This window comes from Cebus imitator, unplaced genomic scaffold (genome assembly GCF_001604975.1).
Source record: "Cebus imitator isolate Cc_AM_T3 unplaced genomic scaffold, Cebus_imitator-1.0 Scaffold0, whole genome shotgun sequence".
Lineage (NCBI taxonomy): Eukaryota > Metazoa > Chordata > Mammalia > Primates > Cebidae > Cebus > Cebus imitator.
In genome coordinates this window covers 1577828-1592960 of record NW_016107315.1, presented here as the reverse complement: position 1 = coordinate 1592960, position 15133 = coordinate 1577828, and the positions used below count along the sequence as shown (strand labels likewise).

The following is a 15133-nucleotide window of genomic DNA, read 5'->3' as shown; positions in this document are numbered from 1 at the left end:
TTTTTTGAGATGGAGTCTCACTCTGTCGCCCAGGCTGGAGTGTAGTGGCATGGTCTTGGCTCACTGCAGCTTCCACCTCCCAGGTTCAAGTGATTCTCCCGCCTCAACCTCCCAAGTAGCTAAGATTACAGGCACGCGCCACCATGCCCAGCTTATTTTTATATTTTTAGTAGAGATGGGTTTTCACCATGTTGGCCAGGCTGGTCTCGAACTCCTGACCTCAGGTGATCTGCCTGTCTCAGCCTCCCAAAGTGAGAGGATTAGAGGCATGAGCCAATGCAACACAGCCTGATTTACTTTTAAATTCTAATGTACTGTTTTCAAAGTGTAAATTTCTTTTTGTTATGGTTTCCTTCTTTCTGTTTGCTTAAGGTTTTGTGTTGTTACTCTTTCTAATTCTGAGTTTGAATACTTTATTCATTTATTTTCTGGAATAGATATTTTGAGATGTAAATTTTTTTTCTGTGTGGCTATTTTCTGCATACCTTTTCCAGTTTTAGTATATGTGCTGCCAAAGGGAGCACCTGCATACCTTTTCCAAGTTAAAATTGTCTTCTGCTCGACTGTCCTCTGAGTTGTCTGTATTCTTCTCATCATCACCTTTATCTGCATTTGCAAATACAGAGGCCACGCGAACCACAGGCAGAGGCACATCCCGAGGGACAAACCTAACTGAGCTGATGGGCATGGTCCACAGTTTAATTTTCTTAAAAGATTTGGTTTTGGCAGAATACCGTGATTCACAGACAAAAACATCTTCATCTCGGAAGTTTTCTGGGCATAATTTAAAGTATTCCTGGGGGGTGGGGGAGACAAGAATAAAACTAATTAGGTGGATTTACTGAAAAACAATCAGAGAAAAAAAAAGAAAAAAGCAAATAACGAACCACACAAACAAAAGCTAAACTGATCAGACTTTCTGTCAGTTAACAAAAAATAATAAATGACTAGAGATTTAGAAGTATTTCCTTGGCTACAGAATAGACTTATTAGATACAAATTCTTTAAATTATAAAAACAAATAATTCCATTTAGCTTACAATTGCTCTTTTAAAATGTATGAACATTTCATATAGCTATAATGTTCCTTAAAGCTTTGAAGAGGGATCATGTGTTTGTATGAGACATATACACAAAAAGCACACATAATTAGCTACAAACCAAACTGAAAATTTGTAATGATTATCTTTCAAAAAAAATCATACTTAAAAATTAGCCTGGCAATATTAAAAACTTAACCTAATTGCATTATAGCCAAATAGTGTAAGCAGCAAGTCATCTTTCATAACCATGTTCAGTTTAATTTCTTCCCAAATCATTACATTTAGCTATAGAGACACTGCTTAAAAAATAGTTTAAAACAGAATTCCTAATTTTGTAAATATCAGTATTTTCTGTGTTTTAAAATTTTATTCCTAGGGAATGAGTGATACTTTTGGGTTTAATGAGTTTCTTACCTTGACAAACATGACCACACACTTGCCTAGAATTTTACTAACGGGAACTTTGTTGTAATAGTCACTCTTAAAAACTTCTTTTTCCAGAAATTTTCGTGTAGCCAGGTGGAATGTTTCATTTGGTCGGTAAAACCAACAGCCATACAACCATTTTTCACCTCAAAAATGGGGAGTGAGGGAGGGGGAAGAGAAAGAGAATCATTGTTAACAGAAATCACTTTTTTTCTTTTTTTTTTTTTTAAAGAGACAGCGTCTCACTATGTTGCCCAAGCTGAATTTGAATTCCTGAGCCAAAGTGGTCCTCCAATCTCAGCCTCCTGAGTAGCTGGGACTACAAGTATGTATCACTGTTCCCAGCTCAGAAATCACATATTCTTTGCAAAATTAGGAAATACACCATCAATCCACTCTGCCATGACCTGAACCTAGCACTGTGCTTATTATGCTACAGTTTCTTAATATAATTATCTATAGGAGAAATAATACTCTAAAATAATAAAGTGCAATGAGACCTAAAAAATGCATGCTACTTTTCTCCTCTCTCTATATATATTATGCATCCATAACGTCTTGGGCTCAAGTGATCTTCCTGCCTCAGCCTCTCAAGTTGCTGGGACCACAAGCAAATGCCACCATGCCCTGCTAATTTTCTCAACTTTTATAGAGAGGGGATCTTGCCATATTGCCCGGGTTCTTCTTCATATTAAAAGCCGTATAAAATATATAATGAGGAGGACAGGTGATGAGACCTGCTCCACTCAGTTCTGGTTAGTACTTACCTAGAGTTGTGCACTTTAGTAAGGATATAGAGATACTACTGAAGGACATATTTAGCTCTCTGGTGAAGGAATACAAAAATATTTCATGTAATAGGCAGCTCAAAGAACTGGACTGCCTGCATCACATTTCCACCAGCTTTTGGCTTCATTAACTTCTATTCATACTCCAGTTTTCAATTTACAGGCAATTGTTCTGGAAAGCCTTTTTGAAAACAAATTCTAAGCCAAGGCACATCATTCTATAATAATTTCTTTTTTACTCATAATCTTCCTTACTAGAGTAGTTTTGCAGGGGAAAAAACATGAGCTTTTTGTTCTTCTGAATCTCTGTCATTCTACCTAAAGTTTGACTCAAAATATGTTTTCAGTAAGTATCAATTGAACGAATGAATCTCAACCAGACTTTAAGAAGTTGTGTTTCTTTTGACTCAATTGTGATACTTGCCCAATAGGTCCTATGTTTTTCATATGATAGGTGCTTGCTTACATTTATTGATATATTGAACAATTATTATAGAAAGGCATAAAAAGTCTGAGTTAAAATTTTCTTCCCTGAGGAGCAAGGAGGAGTCAAATACTCATATCTCACTAAATTGTCCTTTGATTTAAAACAATCTTACCAGCTGAATCCTCCCATAGTCTTTCAATACAGACTATATGTGGCTGTAGGTTGGCCTCTGCGGGTTCCACATAGACATAATCTCCAACATGGTACATGCTGTTCTTAAAGCTACAGTCCTGGCTGTATGTGCGATGTAAGCCTGAGAGGCCTGCAGCACCAGAGGAATCTTCACTCTTTTCAGCTTCTTAGGTAAATAAATAAATAAATAATAAGTAAGTAAGTAAGTAAATAAATAAATAAATGAAAAAGGTACTCCAAAAAGGGATGCTGGAGTCAGATGTAGGATTCAAACAACACATGCTAATAATACATTTAATTCCATTTGCAACATTCAAGGCAGGAATCAGCAATAGTATGATCTTCACATTCCAAATAGCCCCTACCCAAAATTGTATTTCTGAATTACAGCCACCATTAATTTAAATGAATATATAAGCATACAAAGGATGTATAGAATAAAAACATCACCTTACTAATATATGATCATGGGGTCATTTTGGGTAACATTGAAAGGCACAAAGAAGCACATATGTCATTTCAAATTAAGTAATTCTAGAGATAATCTCTGATATACTTCATCTCCACTTTAATACTTCTGAATGTGTTTCATTTCACAACAGTTATTATATGAATATGACACATTTAATGTAGTCTTAGAATTGAAGAAATATAGAATACATATATTCTACAATATACTATAAACTACATATATTTAATATATCATGAACACTTGTCCTGAGAGAAAATGCTTTTCAAAGTGTCTTTTATTTTTGCTAAGTAAAACTTATTAATAGTTCCAGTACAAGCTATCATTTGCAAATATCATAGGGTTTTTATTGAGGATAAAGCTTTGCCCAAATCTTTGATTACTTCCTTAGGTTAACTTCCCATAAATGGAAGAGCTAAGAATAAGCATTTTAAATGTTATTTATTTATTCTTCTGAAACAACATTAAATGCCTTTTTTCTTTTTCTTTTTGTAGATGAAATCTCACTCTGTCACCCAGCCTGGAGTGCAGTGGTGCAATCTCAGCTCATTGCAACCTCCCATGTTCAAAGGTATTCTCCTGGCTCAGCCTCCCTAGTATAACTGGGACTACAGGCCCACACCACTAGGCCTAGCTCATTTTTTGTATTTAGAAGAGACAGGGACATGGCCAGGCTGGTCTTGAACTCCTGACCTCAAGTGATCTGCCCGCCTCGGCCTCCTAAAGCACGGGGATTTACAGGAGTGAGCCACCGGGCCTGGCTATCTAAATTTTCAAATAGTTTTTCTAGTACTGTAAAGAATGTTATTGGTAATTTGATAGGATTAGCACTGAATCTGTAAATTGCTTTGGGCAGGATGGCCATTTTAAGGATATTGATTCTTTGTATCCGAGGGCATGGAATATTTTTTCATTTGTTTTTGTCATCTCTGATTTCTTTGAGCAGTGAGTAGTTCTCATTGTGGGGATCTTTCGCCTCCTTGGTTAGCTGTATTTCTAGGTATTTTATTCTTCTTTTTGTGGCAATTGTGAATGAGATTGCGTTCCCGATTTGGCTCTTGGCTTGGCTGCTGTTGGTGTATAAGAATGCTAGTGATTTTTGTACACTGATCGTGTATCCTGACACTTTGCTGAAGTTGTTTATCAGCTGAAGGAACCTTTGGGCTGAAACTATGGGGTTTATTAGATACAGAATTATGTCATCTGCAAACATGGATTGTTTGACTTCCCTTCTTCCTATTTGAATGCCCTTCATTTCTCTCTCTTACCTAACTGCCCTGGCGCGGACTTCCAATACTGTGTTGAATAGGAGTGGTGGAAGAGAGCATTCTCGTCTTGTGTCAGTTTTCAAAGGAAATGTTTCCAGCTTTTGGTCATTTCAATATGGTGTTGGGGATGGCTATGTAATAGATGGCTCTTAATATTTTGAAGTATGTTCCTTTAATACCTAGTTTAGAGTTTTTAACACGTCAAAAGCCTTTCTACCTATTGAAATAATGTCGATTTTGTCTTTAGTTCTGTTTGTTTTGTTTTAGATAGTCTTGCTCTGATGCCCAGGCTGGAGTGTAGTGGTACCATCTCGGCTCACTGCAAACTGTACCTCCCAGGTTCAAGCAATTCTCCTGCCTCAGCCTCCTGAATAGCTGGGATTACAGGCACCCACCACAATGCCTGGCTAATTTTTGTATTTTTAGTAGACACGGGGTTTCACCATCACGGCCAGGCTGATCTTGAACCCCTGACCTCATGATCCACCTGCCTTGGCTTCGCAAGGTGCTGGGATTACAGGCATGGCTTTATTTTTTTTTGAGACAGAGTTTCATTCTGTCGCCCAGGCTGGAGTGCAGTGGTGCGATCCTGGCTCACCATAGTCTCTGCCTGCGGGGTTCAAGTGACTTTCCTGCTTCAGCCTCCTGAATAGCTGGGACTACAGGTGCACACCACCACATCTGGCTAATTTTTTTATTTTTAGTAGAGATGGGGTTTCACCATTGGCCAGGTTGGACTTGAATTCCTGACCTCAGGTGATCTGCCCTCTTTGGCCTCCCAAAGGGCTGGGATTACAGGCATGAGCCACCACACCCGGCCATCTTTATTTCTTTTTATGTGATGAATCATATTTATTGATTTGCATCCTTGCATCGCAGGGATAAAGCCTACTTGGCCATGGTGGATTAGCTACTTGATGTGGTGCTGGATTTGTTTTGCTAGTTATTTTCTTGAGGATTTTTACATTAATGATCATCAAGGCTATTGGGCTAAAGTTTTTTCTGTTGTCTCTGCCAGGTTTTGGTATCAAGATAATGCTGGCCTCAAAGAATGAGTTGGGAGGAGTCCCTCTTCCTCAGTTTTTTGGAATAGTTTCAGTAGAAATGGTACCAGCTCTTCTTTGTGTATCTGCTAGAATTTGGCTGTGGATTTGCCTGGCCATGGGCCTTTTTTGGTTGGTAAGCTATACATTATTAATTCAATCTCAGAGCTTGTTATTGGTCTGTTCAGGGATCCAATTTCCTCCTGGTTTCAGTTTTGGAAGGGTGTATGTGTACAGGAATTTATCCATTTCTTCTAGATTTTCTAGTTTGTGTGCATAGAGGTGTTGATTAGTCTCAATGGTTATCTGTATTTCTGAGGGGTCAGTGGCAACATCCGCTTTGTTGTTTCTAATTGTGTTTACTTGGATCTTCTCTCTTTTCTTATTAGTCTAGCTAGTGTGTCTATCTTACTAATTTTTTCAGAAACCAACTCCTAGATTTGTTCATCTTTTGAATGTTTTTTCCTGTCTCAGTCTCCTTCAGTTCAGCTCTGATTTTGATTACTTCTTTTTTTTCCTGCTAGCTTTGGGGTTAGTTTGCTCTTGCTTTTCTAGTTATTTCTGTTATGAAGTTAGGTTAATGTGAGATCTTTCCAGCTTTTTTTCTTTTTTTTTTCAAAAACAGAGTCTTGCTCAGTCACCCAAGCTGCAGCGCAGTGGCACGATCTCAGCTCACTGCCACCTCTGCCTCCTGGGTTCAGGTGATTCCTGTGCCTCAGCCTCCAGAATAGCTGGGACTACAAGCATACACTGCCACAACTGGCTAAATTTTGTACTTTTAGTAGAGATTTTGCCATGTTGGCCAGGGTGGTCTCAAACTCCTAGCCTCAAGCAATCCACTCTTTGGCCTCCCAAAGTGCTTGGATTACAGGCGTGAGCCACTGTGCCTGGCCACTGACCTTTCTACCTTTTTGATATGGGTGTTTAATGTGATAAATTTCCCTCAACACTGCCTTAGCTGTGTCACGGAGATTCTGGTATGTTATGTCTTGTTTTCATTCGTTTCAAAGAACTTCCTGATTTCTACCTTAATTTCATCATTTACCCAAAAGTCATCAAGGAGCAGGTTGGTTAATTTCTATATAATTGTATGGTTTTCAGTGATTTTCTTAGTCTTGATTTCTATTTTTATTGTGTTGTGGTCAAAGAGAATGGTTGGTATAATTTTGCTTCTTCTGCATTTTTTAAGGATTGTTTTATTAAGGATTGTTAACACATAATATTTTTAACATATAACAAATATAATATTTTTAAGGATTGTTCAATTGTGTGATTGATTTTAGAGTATGTGTCATGTGGTAATAAGAAGAATGTATATTCTGTTGATTTTGGGTGGAGAGTTCTGTAGATGTCTATCAAGTCCATTTGGTCCAGTGTTGTGTTCAGTTCTGGAATATCATTGTAAATTTTCTGCTCTGATGGTCTAATACTGTCAGTGGGGTGTTAAAGTCTCCCAGTATTGTGTGGGAGTTTTTTTTTTTTTTTTTTTTTTTTAAGAGATGAGGTCCTGCTGTGTTACCCAGGATGGTCTTGAAGGCCTAGGTTCAAGCAATCCTCCTGCCCTGGCCTCCCACAGTGTTGGGGTTACAGGCGTGAGCCACTGTACCCGGACCTTTTTCTTTTTTATTGGGTGGGGGTGTAAGTCTCTCAGAAGGTGTCTAAGAACATGCTTTACAAGTCTGGGTACTTCTGTGCTGTGTACATATATCATTTAGGATAAGTCTTGTTGAACTGAACCCTTTACCATTAAGTGATGCCCTTCTTTGTTTTTTTTGTTTTTTGTTGGTTTAAAGTTTGTTTTGTCTGAAATTAGATTGCAACCCTTGCTTTTTTCTGTTTTCCCATTTGCTTCGCAGACTTTTCTCCATCTCTTTATTTTGAGTCTATGGGTGTCATATGGGTCTCATGGGATGAGAGATGGATCTCTTGGAAGACAGAATCCCATTAGACCTTGCTTATTTATCCAGCTTCCCACTCTGTGTCTTTTAATTGGGGCATTTAGCCCATTTACATTCAAGGTCAGTATTGATGTGTGGATCGGATCTTGTCATTGTGCTGTTAGCTGGAAGCAATCTTGTTTGTATAGCTGCTTTATAGTGTCATTGGTCTATATACTTGTGTGTTTTTGTAGTGTCTGATAACAGTCTTTCCATATTTAGTGCTTCTTTTGGGAGCTACTGTAAGGCAGGTATAGTGGTAACAAATTTCCTCAGCATCTGCTTGAGGGAGAAGGACCTTATTTCTCCTCTGCTTATGAAGCTTGCTTTGGCTGGAAATTATTGGTTGGAATTCCTTTTCCTTAAAAATGTTGAATATAGGCCTCCAATCTCTTCTTGGCTTGCAGGGTTTTTGCTGACAGGTCCACTGTTAGCCTTTTAGACTTCCTTTGAAGGTGACCTATTAGTTTTTCTTTCATTTTGACCTTGGAGAATCTGATGATTGTGTCTTGGAGATGGTCTTGTGAATTATTCTGTGGGGATTCTCTGAATTTCCTTAATTGCGATCTTGGAGGAAAGAAGGCACTCTGGCTTTTTGAGTTGCCAGAGTTCTTGTGCTGATTCCTTCTCATCTTTGTGGGCTAATGTTTCTTCAATCTTTAAAGTTGCTGTTTTTTGTTTTTCTTTTTCATTCTTTTACCCTATTTTATGACCTTAGATGTTTGAGCATGGGTTCAGTTGATGGGCTTCGTTTCTAGGAGATTTTAGGGGGCCAAGGCTCAGCTCAAGACTCCTGGACTGTGTGCTCTAACTCTGGGGAACTGATTTCAGGCCCTGGCTTTTGGATAAACCCATTTTAACTGGGGTGAGATGATATCTCATTGTCTTTTTTTGACGATCAATGATGTTGAATACCTTTTCATATACCTGTTTGCCATTTGTATGTCTTCTTTTAAGAAATGTATATTCAGATCTTTTGCCCACTTTTTAATTGGATTATTAGATTTTCTTAAGGTGTTGCTTGAGTTTCTTATATATTCTGGTTACTAATCCATTGTGAGATGGATAGTTTGCAGATATTTTTCTCGCATTCTGTGGGTTTGTTTCCTGTGGGTTTTCCTTCACTTTGTTTCCTTTGCTGTGCAGAGGCTTTTTAACTTGATGTAATCCCATTCACTTACTTTTGCTTTGGTTGCCTGTGTCTGTGGGGTATTCGTCAAGAAATTTTTGCCCAGTCTAGTTTTCTTTCAGTAGTTTCATAGTTTGAGGTGTCAGATTTAAATATTTAATCCATTTTGATTTTTGTACATGGCAAGAGACAGGGGGCTAGTTTCATTGCTTTGTATATGGATATCCAGTTTTCCCAGCACTGTTTATTGAAAAGGCTGCCCTTTGCCCAATATATGTTCTTGACACCTTTGTCAAAAGTGAGTTCACTGCAGATCTGTGGATTTGTTTCTGGGTTCTCCACTCTCTTCCATTGGTCTGTGTGTCTGTTTTTATGCCAGTACCATGCTGTTTAAGATACTATAGCTCTGTAATATAAATTGAAGTCGGGTAATGTGATTCCTCTAGTTTTGTTCTTTTGGCTCAAAATAGCTTTAGCTATTTTCAGTCTTTTATGGTTCCATACAAATTGCAGGATTGTGGCCAGGCGTGGTGGTTCACGCCTGTAATCCCAGCACTTTGGGAGGCCAGGTAGGCAGATCACGAGGTCCAGACACCATCCTGGCCAATATGGTGAAACCCTGTCTCTACTAAAAATATAAAAATTAGCTTGGGCGTGGTGGTATATGCCTGTAGTTCCAGCTACTCAGGTGGCTGAGGCAGGAGAATCCCTTGAACCCGGGAGGCAGAGGTTGCAGTGAGCTGAGATTGTGCCACTGCACTACAGCCTGGTGACAGAGCAAGACTCCATCTCAAAAACAAAAAAATAAAAAATAAATTGTAGGATTGTTTTGTCTATTTCTGTGAAGAATGTCATCGGTATTTTAATAGAAACTGGATTCAATCTGTAGACTGCTTTGGGTAGTATGGACATTTTAACAATACCACTTCTTCCAATCCATGAACGTAGAATATCTTTCCATTTTTTTTCTGTCCTCTTCAATTTATTTCATCAATGTTTTTATAGTTTTCATTATATCGTTTGTTACTGCCCTTGTTCACTCAAGGCTCTAGGGCTATACAATTAGCAGGTGGCAAAGCTGGCCAGGCTGTGTACTTTCCTTCAGGGTGGCAAGTTCTCCTTGGCCCCAGGTGGGTCCAGAGATACCTTCCAGGAGCCAAGTCCTAGATTCAGAAACCTTAGAAATCTACCTGGTATTTTATTCTACCGCGGTTGAGCTTACACTCAAGTCATAAGACAAAGTTCTTCTCACTCTTCCCTCCCCTTTCCAAAAGCAGAAGAGTCTTCCTCCATGGCCCCCAATGCCACAAGCCCACAGGAAACACTGCCAGGTTACTGTTGATGTACACTCAAGGGCTAAGGGCTCTTCAGTCAGCTTGTGATGAATGCTGCCAAGGCTGGGACTCACCATTCAGGATAGTGGACTCCCCTCTGACCCAGGAGAGATCAAGAAATGCCATCCAAGAGCCAAAGCCTGGAATCAGGGATCCCCCAGAAGAGTCCTCTTTGTGCTCTACTCCGCTGTGGCCAAGGGAGTACCTATGCGGCAAGATTAAGTCCCCTTTACTCTCCCCTCTGCTTTTCTCAAGTGGAAAGAGAAGGAGTCTCTCCCCATTGACGATAGCTGGGAATGTGCTAGGGTACAGAAGCCAGCATGTCTCAGAGTCTCACCTAAGGCCCACAGTGTGTACTACCTGGCTACTATCACTGATTATTCAAGGCCCAAGGGCTCCTTAGTCAGCTGGTGATGAATTCCACCAGGACCGAGTTCCTCTCTTCAAGGAAGTGTGTTCCCTTCTAGCTCAGGTGATGTCTAGAAATGTTGCTTGGGATCTAGGGCCTGGAATGGGTGCCTCAGAACTCTGCCAGTGTCTTATCCTGCTGTGGCTGCGTTGGTATCTAAGTTGCAAGACAAACACCTCTTTACTCTTCCCTCTCCTCTCAAGTGAAAGGAAGAAATCTTTTTCTGAGCTGCCCAGGGTTGGGGAGGGGTGGTACAAGTACTCCCCTGGCTACCCTGCTGGTGTCTCACCATGTCATATGCCCCCTACGTCCACTGGCTCTGAGCCTAGCACAGCATTAGGACTTGCCTAATAGTTGTAGTCCTTGTGGCCTATACTTCCCTTCAAGTTTATTTAGAACCCCAGAGCCCTTTAGCACATAGTGGCAAGGCTTGCTGGAACTCAAGTTCTGACCACTGGGTTGGACAATTCTCCTCTGGTGAGGGCTGGCCTGAATGTTCCCTCTGTGGGCATTGGATGAGATCCGCCTGGTGTTGCTTAGTTCCAATACAAATCCCATAATTACTGTGTTTTAACTCCCACAAGCACAAGGATTCTCTGTGCCACATGGCTGCTGCTGGGGTATGGGAGAAGGTGGTGCTAGCAATTCAAGAGACTATCTTTTCGGCTAGGCACGGTGGCTCAGGCCTGTAATCCTAGCACTTTGGGAGGCTGCGGAGGGCAGATAACGAGGTCAGGAGATTGAGACCATTCTGGCTAACACTGTGAAACCCTGTCTCTACTAAAAAATAAAAAAATCAGTCAGGCATGGTGGCAGGCACCTGTAGTCCCAGCTACTTGGGAGAGTGAGGCAGGAGAATCGCTTGAACCTGGGAGGCGGAGGTTGCAGTGAGCCGATTGTGCCACTGTACTCCAGCCTAGGTGACAGAGCTAGACTCTGTCTCAAAAGAAAAAAAAAAAAAACTGTCTTTTCTACCCTCTTTTAGTGATATGAAGTTAAAACTAGGGACTGTGAGTGTTTACCTGATTTTCGGTTCTTATGAAGGTACTTTTTGTGTGTGTACACTGTTAAATCTGATGTTCCTGTGGGGAGGACAATTGTTGGAGGCTTCTACTTGGCCATTTTGCTCCATCTCCTGCTTCTTGGCATTATATATATATATTTTAAAAGTTCTGCCAATTTTGGTGAAGCTTGCTATCTAGCAATTGATTAATCAAGTGAATATACAACAGATCTATAAGGCTCTTGAGAATTTTATGCCAACAGTAACACTGTCAGTTGTACTTAAAGGGAAAGAGAGATCAGAACTTTCTTTTTGTTTTTTACAGACAGAGTTCACCCAGATTTCAGGGCAGTGGCAAGATCATAGCTTACAGCAATCCCGAACTCCTGGGCTCAAGTGATCCAGCGATCCTCCCACCTTTGCCTCTCAAATAGCTGAAACTACAGGCGTGTACCCACTACACCTAGCTAGTTATTATTTTTTGTAGACAGGGTCTTGCTTTATTGCCTAGGCTGGTCTTGAACTTCTGGACTCAAGTGATCCTTCTGCTTTGGCCTCCCAAAGCGCTGGGAGTACAGGTGGTTTCAGCTGGCTTACGAGAGCACAGAATACAAGAAGGCTGTCCAGGCCCCAAAATGCTAGAAATAGGAAACAAGTTGATAAAACTACTTAGTTACAAACATGTGCTATCTTTCATGAAAAAGAAAGATTCAGAGAGTATTGAGCTGCAGAGGAATATTATTAGGCCTAGAAACCCAATGGATTCTGCCCATCTGGATTGCAAAATTGCTTGGAATCGGTGATATTTTCTACCATTTTTCCTTTTTGAACAGAAATGTCCTGAACTTAGCTCACGCATCTCTCATCATTGTATTTTAAGAAGAGAGAGAACTTGTTTTCTTAATTTTTCAGTTCCTCACAGAAAGGAATTGTGTCCTAGAATAGATCATACCCAGATCCTGACTCATATACCTAGTTTAGACAATTTAGATGATGAAATTTGGAACTTTTGAGCTGATAATATTTAGATGAGATTTTGGTACCTATTACAGGGATGCTGTGGTAACAAATACCTAAAAAATATGGAAGTGACTTTGGAATTAGGCAGTGAGCAGAGACTGGAAGAATTTTGAGAAGCGTGACAAAAAAAGCCTAGACTGCCTCAACTAGACTGTTAGTAGAAAGCTGGACATTAAAGATTTGTCAATTTGAAGGCTCGGAAGGGCTGACAAAGATGTTATTGAAAAGTGAAAGGAAGGGAAACATTATTATACAATGGCAGACAGCTTGGTGGAATTATGTCCTACAGTTATTTGAATTCTGGTCTGATCTTTTAGTTATCTTTTTCTTCCTTTATTTCTGTTGCTGTTGTTCTACTTTTGGGAGACTTCTTCAACTTTGTATTCTAATATTTCTCTGAATGGAAAACAACTTCATAGAGATATAATTCACATACCACATAATTTACCTATTTAAAGTTCAATGATTTTTGGTATATTATTAGTTTTTAATAATTGTAGTAAAACATATAATACAAAACAGTTATCAATTTGACCACTTTTAAGTATACCATTCAGTGGCAATAATTATACTTAGTCTTGTGCAACCATAACCACAAACTATTTCCAAAACTTTTTCATTACCCCCAGCAGAAACGCTAATCACTAAACAATCATTTCTCCACTCTGCAACCTGGCCCCTGGCAAAGTCTATTCTTCCTTCCATCCCCATGAATTTGCCAATTCTATATACTTCAAAAAAGTATAATCATACAGTATTTGTCCTTTTCACTTTGGCTTATTTCACTTAGCATAAGGTTTTCAATGTTCATTTACATAGCATAAATATCATTCCTTTTTATGGTAGAATAATATTCCATTGTATGAACATACCACTTTTTGGGCTTTTGTTATTTTCCTCTGACACATAATCATCATGTGGCTCACATCTGCAATCCCAGCACTTTGAGAATCTGAGAAGGGAGGATCCCTTGAGCCCAGGAGCTTGACACCAGCCTGGGCAACACAGCAAGACTCTGTCTCTACAAATAATTTTAAAAATTAGGCCAGGTGCAGTGGCTCACACCTGTAATCCCAGCACTTTGAGAGGCCAATTTGGGCCAATCACTTGAGGTCAGGAGTTCCAGATCAGCCTGGCCAACATGGTGAAACCCCATCTCTACTAAAAACACAAAAATTAGCTGGGTGTGGTGGTGCACGCCTGGAATCCCAGCTACTCAGGAGGCTGAGGCAAGAGAATTGCTGGAATCTGGGAGATGAAAACTCCCCTGAGTTGAGATTGCACCACTGCATTCCAGCCTGGGCAGCAGAGCGAGACTCCATCTCTAAAATAAAATAAAATAAAATTAGCCTAGTGTGGCACATGCCTCTAGTATCAACTACTCAGGAGACTGAAGCAGGAGGCTTGTTTGAGCTAAGGAGGTCGAGGATGTAGTGAGCCATGATCATGCCACTTCACTCTAGCCTTGGTGACAGAATGAGATCCCATCAAACACATACATATACACACCAAAAAAAAAAAATTACACATTTTTATCGGGTACAGTGTGATATTTCAATACATGCACACAATGTATAACAATCAAATCAGGGTTGGGACCGGCACGGTGGCTCATGCCTGTAATTCCAGCACTTTGGGAGGTCGAGGCAGGTGGATCACCTGAGGTCAGGAGTCCAAGACCAGCCTGACCAACATGGAGAAACCCTGTCTCTTAAAAAATCAAAACCAAACAATCAAGTCAGGGTAATTACCATATTTATAACCTCAAGCATTTATCATATCTTTATGTTGAGAAGACTCAAAATCCACTCTTCTAGCTATTTGAAAATATACAATAAATTGTTAATTATAGTCAGCCTATAGTAGTATTCAACACAAGTAACTTGTTCTTCCTATCTAGCTATAAACATATAGAGGGTCAACAGGTATATAATAAAATGCCTATCAAATTAAAAAAAATTTTACTGTCAATCTCACTTGTATATGATAAAAATATTTTTATAAAAACATTAACATTTCATGGATGTATTATTTTTAAACACATTTTTAAATTGTGATAAAAAATTAATAACAAAATCTGCCATTTAAACCAATGTAAAGTGTGCATTTCAGTGATATTAAATGCAATCACGATTTTTGTTTTTTCATTGATACATAATATAAATACAGGAGACAAGTGACATTTTGTTGCATGAATGTGTAATGATCAAGTTAGGGTATCTGGGGTAGCTATCACCTTGAGTAACCTTTCTATGTGTCAGGATGATTTCAAGTTCTCTCTTCTAGCTACTTTGAAACATTCAATACATTGTGGCTAACTATAGTCATCATATTCTGCTGTCAAACATTAAAACTTTCACCTTCTATCTAACTCCATGTTTGTTGCTCTTTTCATCTGTACCCCATCCATCTTTCTCAGTCTTTGGTATCAATCATTCTACTCTCTAACTCCACAAGATCAATGTTTTTAGTTTCCACATGTAAGTGAGAACATGCAAAATTTGTTTTTCTGTGTCTGGCACATTTAAGGTAATGATCTGCAGTTCCATCCATGTTGTTGTAAATAACGTGACTTCATTCTTGTTAATGGACAAATAACATTCCAGTGTATACATACCACATTTTCTTTTTTTTTTTTTTTTTTT

The 15133-nt window shown here is 39.3% G+C and overlaps 1 protein-coding gene across 26 annotated transcripts in view; it reads right to left on the bottom strand.

Annotated features, from left to right (window-relative positions):
• The window catches only part of PBRM1 (polybromo 1), a 147016-nt gene that overhangs the window by 41857 nt on the left and 90026 nt on the right, over window positions 1-15133 (bottom strand). For 25 of the 26 annotated variants that reach the window (XM_017539828.2, XM_037736327.1, XM_037736075.1 and 22 more), the window contains 3 exons: window positions 2857-3042; window positions 1458-1615; window positions 533-796 (listed from right to left, as the gene is read on the bottom strand). In XM_017539828.2, the coding sequence (XP_017395317.1) occupies window positions 533-796; window positions 1458-1615; window positions 2857-3042 (608 nt within the window). The remainder of the gene's footprint in view (window positions 1-532; window positions 797-1457; window positions 1616-2856; window positions 3043-15133) is intronic. The other variant, XM_037736363.1, reaches the window with a different exon arrangement.